The sequence below is a fragment of the Drosophila kikkawai genome, chromosome 2R (genome assembly GCF_030179895.1).
Source record: "Drosophila kikkawai strain 14028-0561.14 chromosome 2R, DkikHiC1v2, whole genome shotgun sequence".
Lineage (NCBI taxonomy): Eukaryota > Metazoa > Arthropoda > Insecta > Diptera > Drosophilidae > Drosophila > Drosophila kikkawai.
The window spans coordinates 8,747,056-8,772,535 of NC_091729.1; the positions used below are offsets into that span (position 1 = coordinate 8,747,056).

The window sequence follows — 25,480 nt, forward strand, 5'->3', positions numbered from 1 at the left end:
GGATTTAAAAAAAACGAAAGGAGTAGGTTGCTACGTCAGAAATATCTTCACAGTGTTTAAATTTTTTAATACAGAAAATTGCCATAACCACATGTTGTAAGTGAATCATAAAAGTGCTTTATGGAGATCAACCCTTTACGTATCTGTGCTCGGCTAAAAAATATAAGCTTTGGTATCTAAAAAAAATAGCTTTATCTTAAAGTGGTTTTGTATTACAATGTGGAAAAGCTTGAGATACTTTCAGTAGCCTTGCATACTTTTAGGCTATAAAACCTAGGCTTTAGGTATTATAGGATCCAGAAAACGAAAACAGAATTAAACAATATAAAATAATTATACCAAACAAAGACCTCTGAAAACATTTATTTAAGTAATAGAACAATGGAGGGCTCTATGCAAAATAGGGTTTAAGTTGTATTCCACTTTGCTACATTTTTGATTAATATAAAATCTTTGCTTTCAAGAATTAAAAAAGACACGAATTATACTTATGGTTTCTTAAATATATTTTGAAATATGATATTGAGTATATTTATAACGCTCAAGACATCCAACTCCATGCTAAAGTGTTTGCATAGTTTTAGGCTTTATTAATTATTTTATGGCCCAGTTTTTACAATAATAAAAAACAATCTAGAGTCTGTGGTAATTAACAAAATACTTTTGTGTCTAACGAATCACTCAAATCGAAACTCGTTTCTCTATTGAAACAAAAAAAAAAATGGAGTAACATGTCATTACTACATCGATTGGTAGTACTTTCGAGAATATTTGCTGTTCACTTTGCAGTTATTACATTTATATCGTTCTGCAAATGTATAAAAACAGAAAAAAAACCGAGTTCTAAGCAGTGAAACCCTTAGTGGGTTTCATAAAAAAATACACTTAATGAAGTGATTTCCAGAGGTACCCTTAAGGGGGGATATACATATAAGCGGTCAAAATTTGGCCATTTTTCGTGAATTTTTTTTTTATAAGAAATAGTCAAGCAATTGTCGTGAAACTTTGGATATAGTTAAAAGTAGAATCAGAGATGATAAAAAAAATTAGTTATAAACAATATTTTACAAAATGGCGGACTTATGGAACATATGCCGTAGCGCCTCGAGCTTTGAGTTGCCGTGCTATGGACACGATAGAGCTCGTAATTCCTGTCCGAAATCCGTAAACTAAATTTGTTTGTATTCATTACACCTTTATCTTCTATTTGAACCTAAAAAACCAAAAAGAAATCAAGACAAAAAAAATAAATTTTGATTTGAAGGAAAAATGCCATTTTCAGGTAATCAGTTTTCACTTCCCACCCTCTTAAAAAATAGTAATACTCAGTTTTATAACAACCATGTAGGTTCAAATAGAAGATAATTTCATGCTGATCATAATAATTTTTGATTCACTCCGATATGTTACATAGTTTTTTGTGAATCGTGTCCAGAGCATAGGTAGAAATGCAAAAATTAGAAGCTGAGAAAAAGACGTTCAAAGTTTTTGATGCGCCCACGTTAACTCTTGTGAACCTTGCGTGCATACTTGATTTGAGGCACTTAGAGATGGAATTCGATAATGAAACTTATACACTATATTCTTTAAATAATAAACTATTTTTTAAAGAAAAAAAAAATTTGCCCAAAAAAATTTGGTTTACATGTATATCCCCCCTTAAATAATTTATTGGAGACCTATTCATTCATCACGTCGCTTTGTTGTTGTTTTTTTTTTTAATTTTCTTTTTATTTACATTATTTAAATATGTACAAACATTTCATAGAAAAGAAATTTACACGAAAAAGTCGAGGGAGCAACTCGTCAGCAGTTATTTCTCGGTGATTGTCTACAAAAGCACTGTACACTCAGAGGCATCGAATGAGAGGGGACAGGCAACATCTGGGCGCCCCAGAGGGAATGTGGCAAGCTTTCTGGAACTGGAACTATTTGCGCCAGATGAGTGATCTTCTCCCGCTCGGGATCCTCTTGGAATTTCGGTTGGTATCACAAACTAAGAACTAAATTTGTAAGTCGTACGTTGGCGGTTGCTGGGCATGGGAAAAAGTGGGGTGCTGGATGTCTTTTTGGATACTTCCGACTTGTTGATTCGCCCGTCTTCACCCGGCTTCACCTCTCAATTGGCCCTCGACAGCGTTGCGATTCGTCTACTTTTTGTGGAGGTAGCCACCGTGGCCGGAGACGCCGTAGGAGGAGATGCCGTGGCCGGAGACTCCGTACGAGGAGATTCCGTGGCCGGAGATGCCGTGACCGGAGATGCCGTGACCGGAGATGCCATGGCTAATGTAGGCCGGAGCGGCAACGGTGTGGGTGACGGCCACGGCGGGCTTCACGTGGCTCTCAACATGGACGGGCACTGGCACGGCCACCTTGTAGGGCACTGGGCGGTCCACGTGCACGGGCACCTTGTGGATCACGCGCTTCTCAACGGTGTAGGGCACTGGCTTCTCGACGGGCACGGGGTAGGGCTTCTCAACGTGCACGGGGTAGGGACGGTCGACTGGGATCTTGACCGGGATGCGGATGACCTTCTCGACGGGGTAGGGCTGGGGCACCTCAACGGGCACCTTTACGATCTCCTTGACGGGCACATGGACGATCTTCTCCACGGGGTAGGGCTGTGGCACGGGCACCTTCACGGGATAGGTGACGGTCTTTTCAACTGGGTAGGGCACGTGACGCTCCACCTGATAGGGAACCTGCACGGTCTTGATCACGGTGTTGGTGTGCACCTGGGTGGGCAGCTCAGCGACGGCGTGGTGGGCAATGGGGGCGGCGATGGCGACGGGGGCATGTGCCACTCCGATACCAGATCCCAGGATGGCACCGCCGGCAGACGGTCCGTAGCCGTAGCCCAGACCGTGGCCGATGCCGCGCTTCTCCTGCTTCTTCTCGGCGGGCTCGGCGGCCTCCACTGGCTTCTTGGGCGCCTCCTCGCTGGCGCTGACCACCAGCACGCACATCGCCACAAGGCCGAAAATGAGCTGCAATGGCAAGCGCACGAAATGGGAGTGAGACCTAAATGGGGTTGGCTTGGTGGGTCGGTCGGGTGCGTTATGCAATGGCCGCGCTTCCGCGTTCGCCTCCCGCCAGTCCATAATTTCGAATATGACAATTATGCAATGGCTGGAAAGCTGGACAGTTGGCTGGGCAATCAGCCAAGTTCAATTGTGGCCTAGATTCCCAACATATTGCCATCGCGGCGTATACGTAATGTGGAGTGAAATATTTGCAACCCCTTATGTGATCGGAATTTATTGATACGTGAGTGCATAAAATTAACCAAGTGTAAACTTTTAACAATTTTAAATAAATTTATTCAAACTATTTTGCTTTCAAAAGTAGGGCTTAGTTAGTGCCAAATGTTTTCTATCTCAGGTTTTTGATCTCAATTGACAGCCATTCTATTCTTTTAAACTTTACAAATGACGTGGCCTTTATTAGGGACTTAATACTTAAAAAATTAACAAGCTTTAAGCCTTTAAAATTTCAAAAGTATTTCGTCCTGCCAGCAAGGTTAAACAGTAAGACTGACAAAGAACTTGTTGTGTTTTTTGAATTTTAGTAGATTGGTTCTTTAAACTAAACTTAACATGTGAAAAAACTGGCACACTTTTTTTTAATATTACTTCTTTACTTGGTAAGCCACTTAAACGGAAATCGGGTTCTTTAAGCACAAGTATCTCTAACTAGGCAACACTTCCAAGAAGAACACAGAACACTGCTCGAACCGAACATACCATGGATTTCATTTTGCACTAGGATAGCTCCTCAACACTTTGCGATCAAGATGGGCTTGTAGTCTCGACCAACCCGCAGCAGTTAACTGAATAATTTCGCACAGACGCGTCGAGCTTTTATATGGCCGATGCTGCGCCGGGATTGTCTTCGCCCTCGGCTGCGCAGTCGCCGCGGATCGAGATCGCGCCAGCAGCCGGCCGAGAGAGCGAGCTTTGGCTGCTCTCCCGTCCAGTCTATCCGTGTGAGCCGTGTGCCTTGTCAATCGAAAGGAAACGCGTCAGCAGCAGAGCTTTTCAGGCGCTCTCACACGGACAGTGTCCGTGTCGTTCGTGTGACTCGCTTCCGTGTGCGTGCCCGTCGGTGAGCGTTCGTGTGAGGCGAGCAGCCATCGAGCTGTCAGTTGGCGGAACTCGAGTACTTGGGCCACAACTTGGCCAAAAGTAACTCTGAAATAATAACAAACAGCTTATTTTCATAAAAAAATATAAAATATATATAATATAAAAAATATAAATAATCTAAAACCATTAAAGAGGAAAATCTGTAAGAGTAAAGGGACAACAAAAATGATTTTTAAACCATTCAAAAATAAATATCTATCTTAAGCGGAATATTAATGATTGTAATTCTTGTAAAAGATAATTCCAATCTTATCTTACGTGTTCAGTGTTTAGTGAATTTAATTCTTTACTTTTGAATTATTATATTTTTGCAAAATTCCAAGTCGTTTCATTGCATTATTTACATAGTAGAGATTTCAATAAGCGGATCTTCCTGGCTAAAATTAATTAATAAATAATTATAAAATAGGTTAAGTGACTTGATAATATACTTAACATTTGGGAAAAAAGATTTATTTTACTTTGAAATATTATATGAATGGAGAAATAACAATAACTTTAAATTGAATGCTTTCATAAATAAGTTTAAATACACTTTTAATTATTTATTTTATTACAATATTTTCTTATATAGCAAACTCTATCAATATTAATTGTACTCTCTGAAATATCTTTACAAACAAATAGTTTTTTTTTTTAGAAAAAATTATCCAAATACCGTGGGAATCGATTTTTTATCATTTTTAAAATTGTTTGCAATGAATACATAAAAAATGATACATTCATTGCAACTCAGCAAAATGACATGGTGTATTCTCATAACCACAAACCTAAAATAAAACTTCATTCATATAAGTCACTTAACAAAATTTGTTAATACATGGAATGAAAAAAGGAAAAATAAATAAAATAAATTTATATAAAGTTCTCTCAACACAAAAATATAAAATAAATCCTTATCTTCTGGGCGGCATTGCCTAGTAATAACGAACCGGGAAGACTTTGTTCACATCAACAATTTAGACCCAATAGCAATGTTGCACAGCCATGAGTCAAATTCATATTAGCCACACATTTCAAACAATTTCAGGTTGCAACCGCTGTTGAATATTCAATGTAAATTTAAAGTCTGCAGAAAACATGCGCCGCCGAGTCTGTTCGATTCTGTGTGGCTTCGTGACTGAACTTTTGATCTATGATTTCAGCTTCGCTCAGTATTCTGCATGCCTGGCTCTTTGCTTGGTTTTTTGTGGTCTTTTTGTTTTCGGCCAGGCTGAGCCAGCTCAAGCCTTGATAAAGGTGCATTGATTGAATGCTGCGGCGGTGTGGGTAGCTTGACATTTTAATGCTGCATAGGAAATACTCGCCAATGGCCATGTAAATGGAACGTGTGAACAATGAGTGGACCGCAAGCGATCACAAAGCAGAACAAACACTGGCCGAATCATGTTAGATTTATGTGCATTAAATTAATTGTGGGCATAATGTCCGGCCATAATGGCATATGGGAGCGCATTAGGCTTTGTAATGTGCAGTTGAAGGCGAAGGTCGCCCGGCATCATCACCATCAACGCAACAATCAGACGTCTGCAGGGTCTGCAGAGTCTGCAGAGTTGGTGATGTATTTTGAGAGTAAATATTCAAAAAATCAACAAGAAAATTCCAAAATATAATGAACATTTTAATATATTTTTAAACTTATAGACTATATTTAATAATAGTTTATTGACCTTGCTTCGAAGGGTTAAGCGTTTGTTAAAAAGAGGTTTTATTTATTACAAGAACTTAAAATTTGTGCGATATTCAGTTTTGATAGAGTATTCCAGAGCGATAATCTGGCTGCCTCAAGTCCACGTCAAAGTTGAACTACATTTGTGGGGGGAGACGGGACGGCGGTTGGTAGGCCTTGCCTTCGCACCGCTTCTTTTGTGGCCAGCTCTTTGAGTAATGTGAGGCTATGGCTCCGCCGCAGAATCGCCGCACTGCAGCCGGGCGGATGACTTAAGCGCCTCATTGGAAATATGCAAACCAAACACGAAATCAACGGTAACAAAAGAGCCCAGGCCACCAAGCTCAAGTTCAAGTTTATGCATTGGATTTTGTTATGTTTCGTTTGCTTTATTTTTATGGTTTTTCTAGATCACTTTCATTTTGTTGTTGATTTGCCAACATTTGCATAAACGGACAAAGATGGATCGAAGATCTAAGCTTCGGGAGTTGTTTTTGATTTGAATACCCAGCTCTAATGGTTTGGTGGCGTATTTTAGTTTTTTATTCAAGATAATTAGCATAATTATTATAAGGCAAGCAGCGGTTTTATTTTTTATTTAAGGTGTACCTTTGTTTATAAATATATATTGTTTACATTTTTTGGTGTCGAATCAATAAGAAATATCTTTATTTACATTGATAATTCAATAAATGTGCCGTTCTTTTATTACGGCATTATCTGTAAAAGGAATCAATTTTAAATTTTAAATTTAAAGTAAAATGCAAACATTTTAGAACTTGTAAATCCCTAGGTCATCAATTCATGATTATCGTTAAACTTCATCTGCAAAACATGTATCGGGTCAAGGTAAAGATAAAATCAATAAGATCAATTTTAACTCAAAGTCATTTTTAACCTAATGAAAATTCTGGTTCTTGTTTATTGATCACTAAGTTTCTAATATTAAGATATATTTATTTATTTAATTCTAATTTTTTTCTGTGTACATGTGGATGGCAGAAAAAGATGTTTTTTTCTTTCTTATCTACTCTTATTTTTATGACTGCTTGGCAAATGTTTTAGTGCTTTTGGTTCTTTACGAATATAAATTAAGATTAGCAAAGTTTTTGAAAGTATCTGGCGCCGACAGTGGTCAATCAACAATTTAAAAACGGATTATATGCGGAATAAAGAATATATATAACTAAAATAAAGCGAAAATGTGCATTAAAAGTTTGAAAATAAATTAGAAAGTATCTGATTTCTATTAGAACAACGTACATATAGTAAATGGCAAGAATCCAAATTTAATTATCAATAATTTAGTGCCAAAGTAAAGTTGTTTCCGTTCAGGCAGATCTATCAGTCATTTGCATATTATCTGAGTCGGTTGGAAAGGTGGCTCTTTCATTAGTTAATTCGATGTTTGACATTTCGCGTTCACTGGCCGCTTGCTAATTTATTTAATTAATTCAAGACTGACGTCAAAACTCTTCTTGTTATCAAGAAGAAATTATTTCGACAAAGGCTGGGTTACTCTAGAACCTAAATACTCTTTTGTGTTGCTTTATATATTATTTCTCTTCTAGTTTATTTGAAATTTAAATAGTTTATTTAACCCATTGCAGATGTATTTTATATATAAGAATTATGTATATAATGATATAGGAACTGCATTGGTATAGTCTTGCATACGAAGTCCCAAATATGAACTCAACGAAACTAGACTTTTGTTGGTCCTTCGAGCCGGATTTGTACGAATTTATATTCAGCTACCTTAACATTTATTATTCTTATATCTTATAAATTTTGAGTGTTCTTCTGAAGCACTTTTTTTTTTTTAATTTATTACATTATTAAAAGTTGTTTATAATATTAGGAAACTTATATATCAGCAGTGTATTTATATTTGACAACATATGGCAGAAAACCAGTCTTCCATTTTTATTATTCTCTCTCCATTATAGTGGACTATCCAGCGGAAATTTATGGATTTTTAGGGGATTTTTGTTGGGTAAACAAAAATTAAATAACTTACCACTAAGCATATGAGATAAAATAAGTTAGAGAAAAGAGATTTTATGAGTCGCCGGCTATGCCAAAGTACTTTGGTTCTCTGTCGGGCAACTGTGTCATTAAAAATGATTTAAGTGAAGACACCTTTCGTGTTAGCTGGCCATAAATTAAACGATAATAAAATAAGCAAACAAAGCTATTCAAATTTGTCTCGTCGTATTATGGCAAGCTCTATTCTTGTTTAAGATAAAATAGAAAAAAAAGATTATAAATTTGTATATATAGCTAGTAATTAACAATCAAAGCCGTGATTTTCGTTCATTGTAAGGCAAAAGCACTCATGAACTTTATTCAAGCGCGCTCGATTTATTGATTGGTGCTTAATATTTGTCATTTGCCATTTGTTGGCAGCTTTTTTGCGCCTCCATATCGATGAGTCGCCGAGCATTGCGATTGCTCCAGTTTTGAGATGCCTCGCATTTGTCAACCGAATGCCGAACATGTTTCTATGTCTGAGTCGTGCAAATATGCTCCGAGCTGATTAATTTTGCTTTAGATTTTCGCCAATCCAATCTATGGAACTGCTTTTTGTGCTGAAACCACCTAATTGCAGCTTAATGGCATTCGAGTTGATTTCCAAATTGTCTAAAATGGAATCCCAAAAACTGATAACTTGATTTAATTCGAGTAAACTGTACATGATGAGAATGGTTAGAGGTTTCCTTGGGCTAACTTGAAGTGGTTTTATGTGTTTATTAGCCCAAGGAAGCTCATATCAATCATCGACTCGAGCTTTACTCATCATCAGACTTTCGGGTTGTTCATTTATCATTATGACGAGTTCCGAAAGGAAACAGTGAAGGTAACTTTACTCGAATGGTAAATGCTTCATTTAATTGCACTCTATTTTAGTACTTGTAGCTAGTCATGGTCTTATTCAGACCTAAATTAGTCCGAAATTTATCATAATTAAAGAGACGCTCGAGCGACACATTTTGACCCACATTGCTGGAAATTTGAATTGAAATGCGAATGAAGTGGCAAAAGATTTTCTTCGGTCGTAAACGATTTCGTGCTGCAGCTAAGGTCTTTCGGATTTTTGTCTTGAGGTTGAGCCGAGTTCGACTTGGGCTTGAGCTCGGGCAAGTAACATTTGTCAATTGAAATGGCCAGAAAAACAGAAACTTGTACGGACTTCGGGTCGAAGACAATCGTGCAAAACCTTCGACATTTAATTTTGTTTCTTTTTTGTTTATCTTTGGTGTGCACGTTTGGTTAGCAAAGAAAATTGCCTAGAAAAAACTGTTTACATGGGGCACTTTTTGCTTCTTTTTGGTTTGATAATTGCCCGCAAAAAGGTCAGAAAGAGCCAAAATGAATTTTAGGTCCGCCTGTTGACGGACACTATTTTCGCTTCTGTTTCGGCTCGGCGACCTCAACACCCTCGAAATTAACAACAATAATGACCTTTGACGGGCAGTTCGCACTTAAATCTCGTGCCGTAATATTTTTGGGAAATCTAAAAAATATATATGTATCCCCAGACAATGGAGTGGAAGTGAAAACCCCAAAATGAACCTCTTGATTTGACATTTTCCGTGTAATTGGCCAAATGCGGTTAGGGGCCCGGCCCCGCTTCGAACCTTGAATTATCCGCCGACCAAGACAATACCGCAACACCGCCTTCGATCGCAGCCGAACACGAAGTGCACTCGGAACCAGACTGCTCAGCTTCTGAGATCTTGGGGGCTGTATCCAGTAAAGAACTGGCTGGCACGCCCCCTCAACGCCCACTTCAACACCCTCCCACACGAACAACGTCAAGTTTGACTGCACAAAAGTTTTAAAAATGCAAATAAAGACATTATTTCGGGAGCGATTCAGCAAGGAAATATTCAAAGTCCAAAACCAGATAAAAGTAATAATATATAAATAATTGTGGTATAATAATTAGGCGCCACGACTTCAGTTCGGTTAAATCAAGGGATTTCAAGCTTTAAGGTTACAAGTACACTGACCTTTAGATATTTTAAATAAGACGGTAATTACATAAGTATCTCATACCCATATTATTCAAACAAGTCAACAATTTTTGAATCTAACTTTAAACTCTTTCATTACCGTTGCCTTTTAATATTTTCCAGTCTCTAAAAAAGAGTTTTGTTGGTTCTTTATAAACCCTGTTTGGCACCATTGACATTTTTGTGTCCATGTTCGAGATCAGCTCGTGTTTAGCAATAAAAATAAATAAATCATTTTGAACTCTGGCCATTGTTCGTTCGTACGAAACCTCTGCAGCAATTAGTGCAAGAAATTTTTACAAACAATAAGAGCAGAGACACAGAACTGAGACAGAAACGAAAAAAGAAACAGCAGCTTGCCTGGGAATTATGTCGCCTAATCGACTTTTGTTGCTGTAGTTTTTTGCAAGACCGCCGAGGGTGGGAGTATTTAACACCCTGAAAGTCGGTATTTTATTGTAGCAATTCAAATTTCGCAAAAAATGGGTACTTTGAATATTTAAGAAAAATTATTTTCCTGAAAGTTTAAAAAACAAATAAACTAAAAATAAAATGTTCCAAGTTTAATCTGCTAAATTGAAAAATTATAGCTGTTTCTAAATAATTCTTATAATTCCAATAGCAATTACAAGTTTATACACATGTTGGATATAAAGAATATTAAAAAAAAGTAAATGAGAGTAAAAAGGAATAACTGGTTCTTGCATAAAATAGACAATTATTATGGCAATGAAACAAGCAACCTCATCTACCTAGATAATCATATTAATTCCAAAGGTCGAACAAATATCTATTCTAAACTGTAAATAGGAACCGGCTGAAAGTCTCTTAAGCCATTAACTTTTAACCATAGGGTCTCTGGAAAGCCAAAAGGTTTGATTCTAAACAGCAACAAGGACCAACAAACAAGGAACTTTTAAAACCGTATACATTGAGTGGATTAGATCTGGCATTACTTCAAAAATAAATGGAAAATATTAACGAATTTATCATAAACAACCATCTCGCTCAGCTTTATGTTTTAGTTGTCGTTTTGCCTAATTCACCTTGCCTAACTAACCTATAATAACGGACGGCTTCAATTGCTCGATTGACATTTACCCGAATAGCCGCCTGCCACGCCCACAAGGTTCAATGAAAAATTAGGCAAATGATTTAACTCCAACAACATGTCATGACTCGACTCGACTCTGTGAAATGCATAATTACTAATATCAACAGCAGCCATCCCACAGAAGACAATGAGTGGGCAGAAAGGCAGTGTCAGCGGCAGACTGTTTGCTGTGCTCAGCTTGCAGCTTGCCGCTTGCAGCTTTCTGCAAATGCCACAGTGACACACTAACTGGGTGACTCCAAAAGCCGCTCGGCAGCAGCAGCAACGATCACGCTAGCACCGCTCCGAGACGTCGAATGCAAAAACAAAAATTATGCAACTCGCCTGCCCGAGCAGCTGCAGCAACTCGCCGCCATGCAGCACACCAACTGCAGCAGTAGTTGGCTGGACTCCTGCAGTGGCCTAGTAGCTTGTCCAGATTTGGGAATCTGCCGCCGCTGCGGTTTGATTTTGGGAAAGATGTTTTCCAAGAGATTTCCTATTCAATTTGCTACTGTCGGACGGTTGAATGCGCCTCAGAGGCTTGACACAGTTGTCTTCACAGATAAAGAACTTGAAGGAGTGTCGGCAGGCCCAGAGAAACACTTTCAATACGGAAATTGCAAGTAAATGGGAATGAATCGCGCTGGATTCGGGTTCGTTGCCTGAGTCTTTTGTTACGCTCCCCCGAATCAGGTGAAAGGATTCGCCTCGCTTTCGTGCGAAACACACCCGTGGCCAAGACTAGGCCAGACCAGACCACGATTTATGGCCATAATGGGTGTGTAGTTGCATAATCCGATTGAATGTGGTGCGGTAGCATTTATAAGCCTAATTGTTTGCCATTTGAATGCACTGTCAGGTGGGGCGAAGATGAGTTTGTACAGATTATCAGTAGTTGACCAGAAGCCAGGTGGGTCGATCGTAAACTAAATCAAGATTAAGAAAGGAGTAGAGGATGCTGGATATGAATATTCAAAAATGTAGTTATTCATATCGAGATTTCATATTACTTGCTAAATAATATATATAAAATGAAAGATATTTAGGCTGAAGTGTGTATTGATCATCACGAAACAATAACACCACTGAATGCATTAGAGCCAGTTTTATTATTCCAAAGTTTAAATATTTTCAGCAATAAAGTACCACTTGAAGTACGAAACATTGTTTGTCTATTCGGAATTTTTCCAAAAAGGAAATTCCCAACGAGGCTTGCACTCTCCAATGATGATGAATTGGATCGTTGAGTTGGATCGCTGTGGGGTCAACAGACTTAGCATTTAGCTGAAATGCGATCATGCGGCATGCCAATGACTGGAAATGCATTGTGGCTGCCGCAAGTACGAGCATTACAATCGCCGTCTTGGCTGGCTAAGTGAACCAGCAAGCCGTATTGCAGGGCAGGCCGAGACAGAAGACTCATGTGTGGAGATCATGTGGGAGGGACTATGGCGGTGGACGGGGTTGGATCAGGTAGGAGTCACTGGGATTTCCAGATTGCCAAAGACGCTCGCTTCACTTGACTTGCGCAGCGGCGACTTCGATTACGATTGCGATTTCGGTTTCAGTTTCGGTTTTTGGTTTTTGGTTTTCAGTTTCGGATTTGGGTTTTCAGTTTTGTGATCGAGAAACTGGTGCAAGTTTTTTGTCGCGATTTTTTTTCGTTTGTCGATTTCAGCCGTGGCTGGCAAACAGACATGCATTTTGGCAAAAGGAAAAATCAAATACTAAAGCTAAACCAATTCATGTCGCAATTGGTCGACAGCCGTTTGACGTCGCAGACGCATTCGGCCTGGCTTTTGGCGATGGACAAGTTGGCGGTGACCTTCAAAAAGCCACTGGCTATATTGTCGTTCATTAGAGCAAAAGTTTCGCATTTGGCAACATGGAACATGCTGAACGTCTTTCTGTGGCCTTTTCTCAGACGCTGGCAAAAAGCGAAAAAGCGGAGAATTGCGAAAATTCGTTTTCAGTTTTTCCATCTTTTGTCGTTCGCCGTTGCGCTTGTGTCTCCATCATTTTGTGGCAATTAATTAAGTCTCTGCAGATATGCGTACGCCACCCACCTCTCCCGCACTCTTGGCGCCAGAAATATTGTTTTAATTGGCCGCCGTTGGTTGCCGCAATTTGTTGCCTTGTCTCTCTTTTGGCCGGATTGGTTATTATTGCGTAATCGCAGCCAGATCTCCCAGATCGCGATCGCCAATCGATTGCGGCCTGAGTGGGATCTCTCTTTCGATTTTGGGCGGTTTCTGTGCCAATGATTTATGGGTTATCAGTGCTCCAGTTAAGAGCCCGCCGGAGTAGAGGATGCTGGTTATGAATATTCATTTTTTTGTATTCATAAATATTATTAATTTTGATATTTCATATTACTTGCATGTTGTTTAAAAAGAAATCTTTACTAAAGGGCTCATAAGATCAGAGCTTTACATGGTGAATAATTAGGCTTAGGTTTGACAATCGTTTTGTTTCCTTAATAATTAAATAATAAGAAATCATACTATATTATCAACAGGAATAATGTTTTTATTTTTATAATAAAAATAAGACTTAATACTTATTATCCCAAGTTGCTAAGACTAACTTAGTCAAAGGCTTTTTTCCAAATTAAACTTGTAACGAATATGGCAACTCATAATACGTTTTTGTGTCTGTAACTTAACTTATTTGTGATTTTAAATGTAAAAATAAAAGTTACTTCTAAATAATTCCAACTTTAAGAGAAAACATTTCATATATTATTTGGTATGAGTTCTATAACATTCCTTAACTTTAGATTTACATTTAGCTTCTATGCAATTATTAAGCATTAAAGAATATATATTTTAATTACTATGCAGCTAGGGAAATCTTGATCTAGTCTGAACATTCTTGTGCAAACTAATTTGGCGTAATTAGACCCTAAGCTTGACAGCAATTAAGCTTGACGGAGAGATCCGCTTTGTAATGGCTGGCAGTTGCGTAACCCGAAAGACAATTCAAGTCAAGATCAAAATTAATGTAGGTATTCCAGCGCGAGAATCGGAGCGGACTAACACCTACGAGAGTCAAGAGCACGTTGCAAATAGAAGTGCAATTCGCAGCAAATTACTGCTGAGATATGGAATAACGAGTGCATGCAACTGCTGGTACCTCGGCCACTCCCCCATGGATGTGGGCACACGAGGTCCGCAAAGCCGGCGACCTTCGCGGCGGGGTTCACTTCTTGGGCTGGATCCAGAGAACCAGTTCTGTCCCAAGGCGGATCGGCTCTCTTTTGTTTCTAAATCGATGCCGAAGAAAATTAAGTCAGAAATTAACAAGAACGGGTGACTTTTTATTAGAAAGTTGTTTCAGTTCCGTCTTTGTCGCGAGCAACGTCCTTGGGGCCGGGCCTCAAGAGGGCTTTGGCCCCCATTAAAATCCCCTCTTCGGGGGACCGCATCCCGAAAATAAACGCGCTGATCTCTAATATATGGTGAGCACGCTTAGAAAAACTGTTTTAATTGCCCTCGTTTGGCTAATACGCAAGATGGCACAAACCGGATTTATGTTTATTTTTTAATCGACGTAAACAAATGCTAAATACCCCTAAACTTAATTGATTCAATTCATCAAATGCAAACACGTTAAGAACTTTTTGCAGTTTGAAAGTTGATATTTGGGCTTCTGATGAGGAAAAACCCGCCAAGTTCGTTCACTTCTCGTAAAAGGCTGAAAATGCCAAGTGTCTGCTCTGCCAGTCCTACGCAAGCTGCTAAATGTAACTGAAATTTACGACCGACTTTTAAATGAACTCCGCTGACGTCAGTCTGCGAATGGATCTGTCTCCAGTCGACCTTGCGCGTGACTTTTCAGACTCTGATCGTAGCTCATCTGCATCCCTTCATCATCATCATCACTTCACCTGTAATTGATTAGCCCATAAGACGACTTTTCCTTCCTACTTGAGGCTGTGCGAATTCGGGTCATGTCAGCCCAAGTGACTGGCATGGAGAAAGGAGCTTCAGCTGTTAAGACCAGGAAGCTGTCTGCAAGGACACATCACAAGCAAGATGTCCAAGAAGTCTTTAATAAGATAAAGCTGATAGAGAAACATTAAATTGAATTGTTCACAGCCTTGACAATAAATTGCCTTATGATTTTTTGCAGAAGCAAGTCATTAATAATAATCGATAAATGTATAATCAAAAGTGTAAATCAGTTTTGATTTTGATTTATTTATGACAAAGTCAGGGCTCTCACATATATGAAGCATTCTTTTATAACAATATTTTTAATACCTTGCCAAATATCCAACATTATAACCAACAGCAAACACAGTTCGTTAATAATGATAAAACTCTTTATTTACAAAATATATATACAAGACATTGTACAGCAAGTAACCCGATTGTATAGTACTTCCAGCAGCCAACCAGTGACAAAGCCATTCGGATTTAATTTTATAAATTTTAATTTATTTTGTCCTTAATAGATTTCCACATAGATATTCTGTCGTTATCCATTCAATTCATTGTGCGCGGAAAGCCCTCACTGGTAAACGGAGCCGGCTAAGCTGTCCATAGACGGCGAAATCTACAAACAGTTAGCTGGTGTTTACCCTAAACTCAAGATCTCGTGCCGCACAATGGCTTCCATTGGGGGGCTGGATCGGAAATAATTTACAAAAGGCGTTGCTTGCTTCATCTTGGGGTCTTAACAGCTACAGAGAGTGGCAGGGCGGAAGTGGAACTTCCAGGGTTGGTGTCTGCTCGGGACGGTAGGATTGGAGGGGAGACTGACAGGGGGAGTGGATAGTTGAAAATGTTGCTAGATTTCCCTCGGCTCATTTCCAGAAAGTCCGCTCGCTCCAATGGAAGGGCCGTCCGCTTACTTGTGGTAGCCGTGGTGGTCGGCGTAGACGGAGGCGTCGTGTCCGTAGCTGCTCACCGGGTAGCTGCTGACGGCCACGGTGGGGGCGTGCTTCACCACGGAGTGCGACACCACGGGCACCTTCACGTAGACGGGGTAGGGGCGGTCCACCTGGACGGGCACGGGCACCTTAACGGCCTTCTCCACGTAGACGGGGTAGGGCTTGGCCACCGGCACGGGGTATGGCTTGGGCACCTCAACGGGCACGGGGCGGTCGACAGGCACGTGGATGGGCACCTTCTCGTGGCGGATCACCTCGTAGGGCTGGGGCACGGGCACGGGCACCTTCACGTACTCCTTGACGGTCACGGGCACCTTGCGGATCACCTCGTAGGGCTGGGGCACGGGCACCTTGACTTCCACGGGCACGCGCTTCTCATGGACCACGGGATAGGGGCGGTCCACATGCACGGGCACGGGGATGCCCTTGGTGATGGTGATGGTCTTGTGCACATCGGCCTGCTTGCTGATCACATACGGGGCGGGGGCATGGTGGACGGCCACGGCGGGAGCGGTGTGTCCGATGGCGATGGCCGGACCACTGTGGCCCACGGCGATGGGGCCGGGGGCGGAGTGACCGGTCAGGCCGTAGCCGTGTCCGGCAATAGATCCGTGTCCCAGGTAGCCAACATCCAGGCCGGCGTGACCGTAGCCGTAGCCCAGGTCGAGCAGGCCGCGCTTGTCCAGCTTCTTCTCCAGGGGCACCTTCTCACCCTCGGTTTTGCTGGCGCAGGCGGAGGCCACCAGCAGAGCGGCTAAGCAGATCTGAAAGGATCGGGGAGGGGAGTATGTATAAGCAAAGGATTCTTTATCCTGTTTTAGTAGTAAAATCAAAGGATTTTGGGTTTATTTAGGTTTTCCTTAAGCAGCTAAGCTTGTTTATCTATCTTATGACATAAACTAGTTTTAACTAAAGATTTGATTAAGTTTTTAGTAGTTTTTTAGCTGTGATTTCTATGTATGTATCTGGGAAAGTGAAAAGAGGAAAAATTATATATTTATATCTATCAAATTGTCAATATTAGTTGCATAAATCATTCAATCCTGAGATTCTACTTTGTCCTGAAATATTTCAATGATGCTTATAATTTCAATGTCTCCTTTAAGACTAAAATTGATTTCAGCCAAAGAAGAAATTACTATAATGCTGTTCTTTATCCCCGTAGCTGTGAACCAATTCTGCTTACCTGGGATTACCTAACGATAAATCACACCTGTGTGCCCCTTTTGCATAGATTATCGATTACTCAATCGCATTAGAAAGTGACGCCCAAATTGGCGACTGTTGTCTCATCGGCCTCCCTTGCGATTCAAATGGCCAGGTGAAATTCGTGCGTGCCGCGCATAAGCGATGCGACCCAGAGTCCCGCCCACCTCCCAACCGCCCTGGAGCTGCGTTACGTTGCGCATGCGCAGTCCGCGTCTCTTCGGTGCATTGGAGTTGCGAGTGCGAGTGCTGGCTTTAATTGAGCAAATGAACCGAGGCGATTACGGCCTGCTATTAGACGTGGCCGGCACTCCAATTATGATCGATCAGTTAGCAGGCTCTTATTAGCCATGTTATTCAAGTTGAAGTTTGTCATTTGCGGTGGTCAATTTAACGGTTCGTCATGTTTTAGGAAGTAACTGGAGGCGGACCGACAATATTGTATATTTGCATTGCAAAGAAGCTTGTGAAAATCCCAGGCAACTAGTGTGGTATTAACCATTAATTGTATGCTTTTGTTATAATGGAAATGAGTTACAGATGGTATTGTTCTATATGTGGGAGTTGCCCCCTAATTGGTCAGACTCAATAGCAATTCTGTGATTCTCCCTTTCACCTTGGCTAACTTATTCACCTATGTTTATGTCTCACATTCTAATGGATGGATTTTTCTTTTAATTTATTGCACCAAGTATGTCTATTGTACTTACGAATACTTTCATTGCGGAGTCGATTGGGACTTGCCAAGGCTGCAAATAAACAGAAAACATGATTCAGTTATTATAGAATATTTAAATATTTTTTTAAAAACAATTTATCTGGCTTTTGGAATTGCTCGATGCACAAATTAAAGGCACACGTCGGGACACACTACACTGTTTGAAATCACTTCAGTTTGTAAATAACTTTGGGCATTGCTCGCATTTCTTAAAACAAACGAAATAAACTTGGGCTTACAAGCAACTCAGTAGCAGGCAAAATAGACTGTGGAAGGATTGTAGAATCACTAGCGATTCCAAACCTTTGACTGGATGCTGTCTGTGGTCAGTGGCGGGCTTTTATACCCCCAAAGAGTTTTTGTGTCAAAACGAAACTGAAAACGCCGCCGAGCCATGTTTGAGCCAAGTTGTCGAGCGCTGGTCGAAAGCTTTTCTCACCGGGCCACTACGCTCTCTCCAAAGCTCCCGGCCAGGCCGGGCTCTGTGCCTGTGTTGGTGCGCTTTGCTGGTGTGTGCAAGCCACTCGAAAAGTGGCAAGCGGAAGCGCTCACCACCACAGAGGCGCTCCACCAATACCACTACCTTCCTTGGCTACTCTAGGGGCCGGAGTTGGATCATAAAATACTGGAGCAAATTTGGACTCGTTAAAAATGCACAATTAAATAAATTAACAAAATCTTGAAACGATATTTATCTTGGGAAAATCCCGAAGAACTTCCTATGATCAGCGATTATTTATGTTCGGATTTCGGTAAACAATCTTTGAGACTCTCCACACTTTATTATTGTTCCCAAAATATCTCGTAGTGAAAGGTCATATGTCTATCAAAATTGTGGTTCTGTTTGTTTTAAAAGTTTCAGAAGACCATAGAACCTGATTCTTAAAATCAATAAAATGGTATCCATTATAGAAATTTTATAGACTTTATTGTTGATTCCATTAAGCAAACAGAGATAGCTTATTAATGTCATATTTATAAATCAAGATTTCAATTTAATCTAAAAACAAGAAAGGAAGCTAACTTCGGCACGCCGAAGTTTGTATACCCTTGCAGATATTATTTCATTACATTTTACCTATACTTATTATGTTTACAGTTTGACAGTTACAGTTTTGCATTCCCAGCTTTACATTTTGTATACATCTACCGATCGGTTTATATGGCAGCTATATGATATAGTTGTCCGATTTTTATGAAATTTATACCAAAATTCTAGAACAATAAAAAAAGCCTATATCTCAGAGTAGATACAAATACGTTGAAAAACAACGAAGCTATAATTTTTTTCCTATTAATTTCCCGATCGTTCCTATGGCAGCTATATCATATAGTCGTCCGATTTTTATAAAATTTTTACCAAAATTCAGAAATAATATAAAAGGGCCATATCTCAAAAATGGTGCAAAAATATTGAAAAACAGCAAAGTAATAATTTTTTTTCTAAAAATTTATCGGACATTTGTATGGCAGCTATATGATATAGTCGTCCGATCCGGCCCGTTCCGACATATATAGCAGTGAGAGTATATAGAAGACTATATGCAAAGTTTCATTCAGATAGCTTTTAAACTGAGGGACTAGTTTGCGTAGAAACGGACAGGTGGACAGACGGACAGACGGACAGACGGACAGACGGACATGGCTAGATCGACTCGGCTGTTGATGCTGATCAAGAATATATATACTTTATAGGGTCGGAAACGTCTCCTTCACTGCGTTGCAAACTTCTGACTGAAATTATAATACCCTGCAAGGGTATAAAAATTGATAAAGAACAATAAAAAGAGTATTTTGTTTGGTATTGCTGATAATGATAATCATTTTATTAGGCCACACTTGTTGTTGTTGTTTTAACGAAATCGAAATCTCCACGGCTTGCAAATATAATAAATTCTTTAAAATGTTTACTGAAAACAAAGGGTTCTCTAATTTCTAAACAAACACGAATCACACGTTGTTTTATTATTTACCCTGGCGACTTTGATTTTGTTAATATTAAACTTGTATATAATAATCTGGGAAAATTGTGTGCAAATCGTAGAGTTATATAATAATATTGCTCATTTCGTTAATTACTTTTATTAGTATTTATTATTTAAAATCGTTTTACAATTCTGGTTTATCTGTGATTTTTTATTAAATTATCTTAAATCTAGAAAATATAAATTTATGGATTAAATATCCATCTAATCCATAAAAGTATGAGGAATATGTTACTTATTTCAACAAGTAAATCATATCATAATCAGAGATCTATTCGGCTTATCCTATATCTGTGCTAACACTGATTTCGCTTGCATAATCCCTTTTAATCGATAACTTGAAACGTGATTGATAACTAGAGATAGCTTTTCATGTTTATCATGGATAAATAATATATAGGGCTTTCCGGTCTTGCACCGCCAACTGTCTCAGATTACGCCTGTGATCTTCCTGCAAAATTGAGCAGAAAACGGAAGTTGGAAGTGTTGGAGTGCCTCGGTTACTTTGATGTCTCAATCCAAGCGGAAAAGATGCAGCGGCTTGGAGCAGTGAAAACTGATGCAACTGCAGATCAATACGATGTGGGTCCAGGGCTCGGGTTTCGTCTTTGCAATATGTTGCACAGCCCTACAAAAATTGTTTTTATTTTCAATTCAACTTCCATTTAATAGTGTTTTCTTTAAATCTATTGCTGGTTTCTCCTCGTTAAAAAATATATATTTTTAATTAATATTCCATTTTATTTGTAAAAAACCATGCAGGCCAGTGCTATTGATTATTGACAATGTTGCAAGTACGGACCCAATTCGCGGGTGACTGCGATCCGACTGGGATTGCAAATGGATCTGTGACTGGGACGGGGACTTCGCCCGGGAGTGGGATCGGGTGCCATGCGTGAGATCTGCACTCTGCCGCAAAAGTGAAAGGCCTTTATGGGTCGGCGCTGCAGTGGCGGAGCAGTTGCCGCTGCATTCGCACAAAATCAGATTATATATCAGCGGGCCGAGTCCGTGATTTGGCAATTGCCAGCATAATTATTTGTTAATGCGCAAAATGAAACCAGTTGGATATTGGACGCGCCATCTGACAGCCCAAATGATATGCGTGAGCCGTGGTGATTGACTAATCTTATTGTCTTGCTCCGCCAGACGGGAAAGATATTTGCATTTTCTATTGTCTTTTCCAGATTCTACAAAAGCAATTCCAACTAAAGCAAACATTTAGCGATCGAAAATCGATATAAAAAGCAGCTTTCCAAATTCGAAAACATTTTGTCAGCATTTGAATTTCAACAAATAAAAAGCCTGTATAAAAGCACTTTGTTTTGTTTGTGCAGAGGAACATCAGTAGTACTCCGCCGCCTTAGTTTAAATCTTTGTTCCTTATTGACTTATCAAACAACTATTGAAAGCATTAAAAACTGTCTCTATTTTTGAAGCAATTTAAGATGGTTTCGTTCGATCCATATTCATGAGCTTGTTATACTTCTGGGCTGCTTAATAAGACCAGCTAGCATATTTGTAGACTAATTTATTCATTACTGTAAAGAAGACTTTCCTAATCAGGAATATGGTAATAAGTAATTAAATTTTGTACAATAGAGAAAGCTGATAAGGGGAATGTAATGTAAAAATATCCCTCTAATTGTGGCCAAACAGTTTCTCTTAAAGCTTAAAGACATAGTCCACAGATGTGGTTAGATTTTAGTTTAAAATAAGTGTATTATGAAGCTATCAGTTCAATTTATAGTTGAAACTGTAATTGTAATATCTCCAGCAGGTTTATAAAAGGACCTTATTGCTAGGTTTACATATGTTTTCATATTATAACGGAGCTCTGTTAAATTTAGTAATTTCAAAGAAACTTGTTTAAATTGTTGAAATATAAATATTTAGTAGCACCACAAATTTAAATTAATTTATAGGATTCTTTAGATTGTGAAAAAGTCTTAGCCGAGGAAAAGGCACTATTTTGACACTTCCCAAAAACAAAACACTCCTTTCTGTTTCTTCCTCTCCGTTAAATCGGAATTCCCAATTAAGGCAGCTCCCCTGGACTTTAGGCCTCTGGCCGACAACTTGTACTTTTTGCAGAAAATGTGTCGTTTTCTATGTTAGTCCAGATGGAACTGAGCCAAGTCTGCCTGGACTGGGTCGCTGCAGCTGTTTGCCCAGAGCTGCAAACGTTACAATTTTGCCAGGCGGGAAACAATCAATGCACAGGAAAAAAAATTCATCAATGAAAATTTCTAATAATGCCAAAAGTTTTGATAACACTCAATAGTAGCCAGAGAAATTGTATTGAACTATATAAGTTGAAGTTTATAAGTTTGGCAAACTATGTTCCCGTTTAAAATTTAAGAAACATCATACTTTTGTACCTCATTGGCTTTTTTAATTAGTAACAATTTTTGTTTACTGATATTTTTATCTTTTAAATGTTTTATTAAGTATCTCCCTGTAACAGGCAAATATATTGTTCTAGCTCTATCGAAAGCCCTTATGCTCGTTGTCGTATCTCATACAAATTTCTGACAATGTAAGAGAGAGCTAAGGAGGCAAGGCTGATTGCCGTACGGCGATTCGTGGATGCTTTTGTTGTATGCGGTTACAAGTTGCAAAATCCAAACCAACCTTCCTCGTCGCCAACTGCATTTGGGCTTCGGTTTCGGTTTGAATTTTTATTTGCTTCTTGGACTCTGCTGTGCGGATTCTCATGTTCCAAGTCGCCATAAATTGTGGTCAACCGATGCGACGTAATTCATTGATTATAACGACAACAATAACTGCACAGCCCCCGTCGTTTCACCGACCCTGCACATTTGCTGCATGCTGATTTATGGCCAATTGTTTGCAGTGTGTTAATGTTTGTTGATGTTGTGACTTTGGTGCACGCTGTTGCGGTCCGTTTCTAGAGTTTGCCCAGTCCACTTGCTGCCGAACTTCTTGGCGGGTTCCAGCTTAACCGAATATAATTACGGCTTATTAGGGCCACAGGTTGGCTGGCAATCCTCACTCACTCAGCTGAATGGCATGCGATAATTCACACAATTGTAAGCGTGCTTATATGCAGAGACCGAGTTGCAGTGGCTGTTGGGAAATGGTCTGGGAATTTCCACCATACACGAGATGACTAACATTTTGCACTAATACTTCTTTCAAAACAAGAAGACACTTTCCGCCAAAGCAAGTAAATGCTGGAATGAGGCTACAATGTAAGCTCGTAAAGAGTTTTCTTGTATGATTTAAAAAGCAGACAAGTTGGAGGGTATTTCAAGTGACTTATTATATTAGAAACTGACAATTAATAAATTTAAATAATAAAGAAACCAATCAAGTTATTAATAAATGTTACTCCTGCTTGCCTTTTGTGAAATTTAAGGTTTCAATTATTATTCAGTTTTGAGTTCGTTAGTATAGTTAGCCACAGGAGATAATTATAATACGTTGGCCAACTTAATCTGCAAATAAAACTTTTTACAGCCTCCATCTAATAATCTATATAAAATAAGTATAAAATATTAAAATAAGACTTAAACAGAACTACAAACATAACCACATTTTGTGGCAATTCAAAAAGTAATCAGCTCAAGATCGCTGCTACGAGTCTGGGTTGCCTCGAGTGAATTGTCTGGCGATTGGGTTCAGTGGATTATTGATTTATGCGCACGGATCTGGCGGATAAACGAGACACAATCAAAAGTGATCGCGAATCCAATGCTAATTAGGTTCGAAAAGGCGGACTTAGAACAACAAATACAATAATAACTCAGGTCGCATGTAGCTCGCAAACGAATCGGAATTGGGCTTGGAATTGGAATAGAAATACGAGCCTGAAGCTGAAACTGAAAGTGCATTGTGCAACGCACTGCATCGCCATCCAAGTCGACATCAACTCGAACTCTTTTTATGGCCAAGACAAAAACCGGACCGACTTCTTGCCTACTTGGAGCGACTGCATCCGCAATGTTTCTAAACGAGAAGAGAAAAACAGTCGGCCAGGAAAATAAAAGCAAAATAAAACCCGGCCATCTGACTCAGATCCAAGTCGCGATCTTTGAAGGAAGCCGTTGACCATTTGTTGTCGTGGTCGCCTCAGTTTAGGCCGCGTGGACCCCACGCCCATGGCGCTTAAATGATTTGCTGGCCGGGCCAATTCGGGCGGCCAACAGGGCGTATACCTAATGCCCGGCCATTGGCTCCACTTCGACATCGCAGGCCAGCCACGTTTTCTGTGCACAGTTTTGGCATTTTGACATATCAAGTGAAAAACTTAAGCGATTTCCGACAAGTAACCAGTTTGGCGCTTTGGTTACTTTTTGTTTACAAAAAATATACATTACAAATGCGCATAAATTTTGGTTAAAATTTAAATAAATCTAAAAGTTGTAAATTAGAAGAGACAGGAAAAGTAATTAACGAATTTCCTAATGAAACATATATGTCTTCGATAAGTAGTTTAGTTAACAGCTCTTGAAATTCTGGGTTAATGTTACAGTCTTTAGGTTGTGTACCCATTTTTTCAGAGGGTATTTTCAGATAAGTTAGAATTTTGGGAAATTACATTTGTTTTTTTTTTTTTTTTAAAGAAGGGTAGGGTAAGGTCCTAAAACTGCAAGGATTTCCTACGTTTGAATGACATTTATTTGCTAGAAATACTTTATCGTAACTCCGAAAGGTTGCATGAACTTTGACAGCAGGCAGACAGAATGTATTTAATGATTTGATGGCCATGTACTTGCTGATTAAATCAAACTGCTAAGGCAAAGTGGGGAAAATCGCAGAGTTAAAACCGTATACCCGCAACCTCAACACTTTATCACAATATTTGAACTTGAAAGTCTTAAATTTAGTATGATATAATTAATTGAAATTGCTCTCGGATTCCCCCGCTACATTACAAAACCTGACCCGTTTCCACCCGATGAACATGCTCATGAAAGTCAAGGTCAGCGGCACAACAACCAAAAAACAAAACAAAAAATGTGTAAGTCGTAAAGAGCCAGGCACCACCGAAGTTATTTTCGCTTTGTCAAGCGAGACAATAAGAAATGATATTTGCCATAAGAGCAGCCGCATTAGCAGCAAATTACAGGCCGCAAAGTAATTTGAGGTGGACCCGCGAGTAGTACCCCGCGAAACGATTGAATGCATTCATTCATGGGTCCGTCGGAGAGTCAATCAGTCAGTCGACTGGTCATTCGGTTCGGCCAATGGACATTGAACCACTTTCGGGACATGGCTAGCAGCTACTGATCTAAGCCGTAGCACTAGCCCACTGGCACCGGTGACCTCTAGTAGTGACATTCACATCGGTCGGAAAGATTCGATTAAATTATAAACTCAAACCAGATATACATAGCCAGGCCATATAGGGAAAACTAGAGTGCGATCTGAGTGACGGCGGTGGGGAGAACTCCGGCGCTATCCAATGGAAGTTCTCGCCGGCTTTCCTTGAGTCCGCTCCACTGTCCAGCTGCGAGTCCCCAGCAGCATTGTGCAAGAGATGCCGGAGTCGGAGTCGAAATCAGAAACGAGACAGCGGCAGCAGAAATGTCAATTGCCATCGGTTGCCTGCTTAGGGGAAGACAATCATCGATAGTTTAGCTGGCCCATTCAGCAATTGGCCAAATGAATGGCTTTGCCGAAACCCGATCATTAGCAGCGATCGCATAAACGACATCATACGCCTTGCGGCAGTGGCAGCCGAATAATTGTACCCGCTTTGTAGTCTCGGAAAATTAA

General features: G+C 39.7%; 3 protein-coding genes across 3 annotated transcripts in view; 1 reads left to right on the top strand and 2 right to left on the bottom strand.

Annotated features, from left to right (window-relative positions):
- Positions 1–25,480, top strand: part of Ance-3 (angiotensin-converting enzyme Ance-3) — a 50,425-nt gene that overhangs the window by 22,076 nt on the left and 2,869 nt on the right. The window lies entirely within an intron of this gene.
- On the bottom strand, positions 1,787–3,825 carry Vajk2. The gene is made up of 2 exons (XM_017181820.2): positions 3,744–3,825; positions 1,787–2,987 (listed from the first exon to the last, which is right to left on the bottom strand). The coding sequence occupies exons 1-2, from the start codon at positions 3,753–3,755 to the stop codon at positions 2,151–2,153; spliced, it is 849 nt and encodes a 282-aa protein (XP_017037309.1). The 5' UTR covers positions 3,756–3,825; the 3' UTR covers positions 1,787–2,150.
- Positions 15,374–18,079, bottom strand: Vajk3. Its single transcript, XM_017181821.2, has 3 exons — positions 17,990–18,079; positions 17,743–17,781; positions 15,374–16,590 (listed from the first exon to the last, which is right to left on the bottom strand). Exons 2-3 carry the CDS (start codon positions 17,752–17,754, stop codon positions 15,784–15,786), a joined length of 819 nt encoding a protein of 272 aa, XP_017037310.1. The 5' UTR covers positions 17,755–17,781; positions 17,990–18,079; the 3' UTR covers positions 15,374–15,783.